The sequence below is a fragment of the Sphaeroforma arctica genome, assembly GCF_001186125.1.
Source record: "Sphaeroforma arctica JP610 unplaced genomic scaffold supercont1.2641, whole genome shotgun sequence".
Classification (NCBI taxonomy): Eukaryota; class Ichthyosporea; order Ichthyophonida; genus Sphaeroforma; species Sphaeroforma arctica.
In genome coordinates this window covers 1-5,244 of record NW_014037917.1, presented here as the reverse complement: position 1 = coordinate 5,244, position 5,244 = coordinate 1, and the positions used below count along the sequence as shown (strand labels likewise).

Here is a 5,244-nt window from a genome sequence, read left to right as displayed (position 1 = left end):
AGTTGGGTTCTATTTTTAGCACGTGGAGTGATGGGTCATGGCATGCATGATAGGGTTTTGGTACACGGGTAACCACGTGGCTATATAATCTCAGCACTCACATCCATGGGGTGCACCCTGTACAAGCACACACGTGTCACACAGTCCGGTTGATCTTTGCTTTGAGTGTTCTATTCTATCCTATCTCATCACAAGCACTCGATTCTCTGCACAGGTAGTGGATAATGCTTACTATATGTTATCTGTCCACAACCACTCGATCTTTTGTACAGTCATTGGCCATTGAGCGCCTGTTGTCTCATTACAGCCACTCGATTCTCTGCACAGGTATGGGAGGCACGCACTTCTTGCCGCTGATTACGAACACTCAAGTGGCTGCCAGAATGTTCGCAGTTGGTGATCTGGTCACGTAAGTCAAGGCGTTGCTAAACGCGTTCCGATTGTTCCTGGTCGTATACTATCAGTGCTATTGGCGGATGGATACCGGTGCTAAACGCGTTCCGATTGTTCCTGGTCGTATACTATCAGTGCTACTGGCGGATGGATACGGCACTAGTTGGTCATACACGTTGTACGTATATGTGTTGTGGATGTAGTGGACGTGTTGTAGTATTGGGTGGAGTACAGTTAGTTCATTCTTCCACTGAGGGCCTGATAGCATACAGTCGTTTGTTGGGTCCAAAACCAAATTCGCTGATAATGGACTCGATTTGTCCTATATAGCGCACCTAAAGCCAAGGAATTGGGACTGCTTCTGGATGTCTACCCTAAAGAAGACTTGATGCCCAAGGCACTGGAGCTCGCGAGGAAGATGGCGGAGGGCTCTCCGTCATCCTGCAGAGCTTTAATCCAGACACTCAGACACAAGCAAGACATGGCAAACGGTATGTGCTGTATATACCAGGGATAAGTTGTATACTTGGATGATGTATCTGTTTAAACCCTCGGGCATACGCAAGACATGGCAAACTGAAGTATATAGTTTATAATTATGTGCTTTAATTCTAATGAAGTATACATATTGCTTTAGTTATAAGAAGTAGTGCATAATGAAGTATATAGTTTATAACTGTGTGCATTAATTCTAATAAAGTATACATATTGCTTTAGTTATAAGGAGCAGTGCACAATGAAGTATATAGTTTATAACTATGTGCTTTAATTTTAATGAAGTATACATATTGCTTTAGAGCAGTGCACAATGAAGTATATAGTTTATAGCTATGTGCTTTCATTCTATTGAAGTATACATATTGGTTTAGTTATAAGAAGCAGTGCATAATGAAGTCTATAGTTTATAACTATGTGCTTTCATTCTAATGAAGTATACTTATTGGTTTAGTTATAAGAAGCAGTGCATAATGAAGTATATAGTTTAAAACCATGTGCTTTCATTCTCATGAAGTATACATATTGGTTTAGTTATAAGAAGCAGTGCATAATGAAGTCTATAGTTTATAGCTATGTGCTTTCATTCTCATGAAGTATACATATTGCTTTAGTTATAGCCGAGACCACGCACTGCGCCACAAACTGGACAAAGCGGACGGTGTACTGATCAGTACAATCCTTTACAGACATGGTCATATGAGCATTGCTTAGTGTACAGATATTCATCGATGTCAACATGTGCAGCGGGACTCATCAGTAGCTTTATACATATTGCTTCATAGAATGAGCAGCTTTCTACGTATTGCTTCATGGAATGGTTGTGTGCTTGGCCACATGCCGTGTCCGAGAAATATACAAGTTTACCTACCACCCACCTTTTCGATTCCTTGCCATTCAAATACACACACGTGTCTTACTTGCAACGCACGATGCACCCACTAATGTAGTACTACTACTTACTATAATTCTAATACTACTACTTACTATAATGCTAATACCACTTCTTACTATATTGCTAATACAACTACTTGCTATAACGCTAATACCACTACTTACTATAATGCTACTACCACTACTACCACTGCCTACACCTGCATGCTCGTCTGTCTCAGGAGGTCTGTCTGCTGCTTTGGATTGGGAGGCCGAGTGTCAGGGCCGCAGTTACGCACAAGGCGATGTGCTCGAGGGCGTAGCCTCCATACGCGAGAAACGCGCGCCCAAGTTCTAAGCAATAAAAGCCCAAGCCCACAGCTCAAACCAACCCCTGCCTGATTACGCATAAGTGTAAACCAACCTCTGCCTGATTACGCACAAGTGTAAACCAGCCTCATAAGTATAAACCAACCTCTCAACGCCTGCCTGATTACGCACAAGTGTAAACCAACCTCTCAACCCCTGCCTGATTATGCGCAAGTTTAAACCTACCTCTCAACCCCTGCCTAATAACACACAAGTGTAAACCAACCTCTCAACCCCTGCCTGATTACGCATAAGTGTACACCAACCTCTCAACCCCTGCTTGATTACGCTTTGTGTATAGAATCCTGTCTAGAGAGATACTACTGGACGGGATACCCAAGTGTGTTAACCGCTTTCACACGTCTTGTGGTGTATGTACGCTCTACTTTCGTACACAACCACAGGCACAGGTCGTAGAGCTGTCGCATTATCTTGTCTAGACTTTTAATCCAATTAGCTCACACAATCAGGTGTTACTACTATCGAGTAGCTATGGCTGAGTGTCATACCCAGGGCGTGCAGAACAACATGCGCAGCAGATCTCAATTGGCGCATTTCTCTTCTAAATCTTATCTCAATTAAAAATATTAACATTTGTGTAAGGCTCCCGCTGGTGAGACTTACAGCATCCGGTTGCATACCCTCCACGAACCATGGGACCGATAACAGTCAATTCGTGTGATATATTGAAATGTTGAACACTTACTACAGACTCCTCGAAACACACCCATTCCCGTGATCCGAATGCACATATACTGTGCTATCACGACTAATGTCACAACCGGTATAGATAAGCACTACCATATTGTCACCCGTATAGAATAGAAACTTAGCGGATGGCTTCATTTAAATGCTGCATACATATTGCACCGAGATAAAAACAGGATATATCAGATGCTGAATGAAGAAAAATGCCACAGAAAGTATATATAAACGCTTTATAGATTAATTCAGTCCTACCTAAGCTGTAGCACCGTATCGGTATTGGCGTGCACTAGCATCTTGTGCGTTTGATTTGAAAATTACCTTCCACCGACGAGCATTCTCATGTACCAGCCCGTGTGTACAGAATACACACCTATACAACTGATTATAGAGGTATAAATACACTTTCAGCCTAGGTGCTTTATGGTATAGTTACACCTCCAGTCGATGTGCTTGTACACCCAGAGTCCCAGACACATGTGGAACTCAGCCATATACCCTTTCCTGGCGATACCGCATCCGTAAAACAGCCCGTTCACGACTCAATCCGATTGCCAGTACCATACCTTCGATGCACAACAATATTAGATATCTCATCATGTATAACTAGCTTTCTAATTAACTCTGTCTACAGTCTACTCCGGGTTGACCACCGTGACCGTGCCCGTGATCATCCTCGTCTTCAAAGCCATTTTGACGTCCCTGTTCGGGATGGAAGTCCTCTAAGAAGACCTCTTCCACATGGCTATCGTCACCCATACCTGCATCAGCCACCGACACCTTCGTGCGTGGTCCCAGAGCCTTCTCAATCAAGCTAATCTGTTCGGCTGTCACACTCTCCGGGAATACAACGCCGAATTGGATGATCAGACGACCCTTGAGTTCGGGATGTCTCTGGTCCGGGAAACCCTCGTTAGGCACACACTTCACCGCACCATCCTTGATAACTTCTCCAGGAAGCGTGGTTACAAGCAACTCTCTGTTGTCCAGGTGTGGCACCAGACGTTGGAACCCACACAGAGCCTCAACCAATTTAACCTCCATCTTCATAATCAGATCCAAACCTTCACGCTGGAAGACGGAGTGCTCCTTTTCACGTACAACAATCACAATATCACCCGCTTCCATACCGGGCTTCTGGTCACCTTCACCACTGAACGTGATCTTCTGACCGTCACGTGTACCGGCGTTTATATTGACCACCTTCACGAACTTCTCTTGAGTAATCTTCTTACCCCTGCATCCATCGCATCTAGCACCCGGGGGAATGATCTCACCCTGGCCCTCGCACTTGGTGCAGTTAACAACCACCTGTTGCATCATACCGGGACCTACTTGTCTCAGCTGCACCTTACGACCCTGTCCACGGCAGTCCGAGCACTGTGTAACACCCTCACCACCCGTGCCATCGCAGTCCTTACACAACAGATCACGTCTAATCAACAGCTTCTTCGTATGTCCTGTGTACAACTGCTCCATTGTGAACCCGAGCTCACTGACAGTAGGCTCGGCCTGCCTGGGGCCCTGTCTACTCCCTCCACCCATACCTCCCATACCCCCGCCGAAGAAGCGCGAGAAAATATCGTCGGCTGAGAAGCCGCCACCGCCACCTCCTTCCTTTAAGCCCTGCTCACCTGCTCGATCGTAAAGTGCACGCTTTTCACTGTCTTCAAGCACAGAGTATTGGTAGGAAAGCTCCTTGAACTTAGCTGCAGCTTCGTCGTCACCAGGGTTTTTGTCGGGGTGGAACTTGAGGGCCATTTTGCGGTACGCCTTCTTAAGTTCTGAGGCGGACGCATTGGGCGAGACTCCGAAGGAGTCGTAAAACGCAGTTTCTTTAACCATCGTGTTGTGTGTGATGTACTAAATATATTAAGTCTACGCAAGAACTGTAAGTGTGTATATATATATGAATGCGAATGTACGTTGCGTGTATATGGATATATAGACTTGCATGACACGCACGGATATACGTTAATTAGAAGAGTATAGCGCTTCAATACTTTGTCTTGAAGTGGTGTTTTTTTTTGATGGTATGTACCAAGTCCGTCTTTTCGTTATGTTTGACGCGTCAAACTTTGCTCTTTGAGTGTTCTGCCAAAAGTGCTACGCAGCCGTGAAAAAAATAGTCATGTCGTTAATAGAACGTTTTGTTTATAATGTATCGTAATGTTCATAGTAGAAAACGACATCAGAAATAAATACATTCAAAATCCGTGCTAAACTAGGTTCGAATGATTGGCACGTGCAAAATCTCATGTGTAAGTACCGAACGTTTGTATATTTTTTCTTGACAACCAAAATTCGGGAAACATCTGTTCCTTTTCCCGTGGGTTTCTTGAAACAAATCTTGATTGCATTGATAAGGGCCATATAGGCCCGTATTCTCTAATTTGTTTTTAAAAAAAA

The 5,244-nt window shown here is 44.2% G+C and overlaps 2 protein-coding genes across 2 annotated transcripts; one reads left to right on the top strand and one right to left on the bottom strand.

Moving 5' to 3' along the window:
- Positions 1-329: 329 nt before the first annotated feature.
- On the top strand, positions 330-2,119 carry SARC_12840 (hypothetical protein; the record flags this gene model as incomplete). The annotated part of the gene is made up of 3 exons (XM_014293047.1): positions 330-409; positions 724-884; positions 2,004-2,119. 3 exons carry the CDS (start codon positions 330-332, stop codon positions 2,117-2,119), a joined length of 357 nt encoding a protein of 118 aa, XP_014148522.1.
- Positions 2,120-3,053: 934 nt separating this feature from the next.
- Positions 3,054-4,901, bottom strand: SARC_12839 (hypothetical protein). Its single transcript, XM_014293046.1, has one exon. The coding sequence runs from the start codon at positions 4,678-4,680 to the stop codon at positions 3,454-3,456; it is 1,227 nt and encodes a 408-aa protein (XP_014148521.1). The 5' UTR covers positions 4,681-4,901; the 3' UTR covers positions 3,054-3,453.
- Positions 4,902-5,244: the final 343 nt, after the last annotated feature.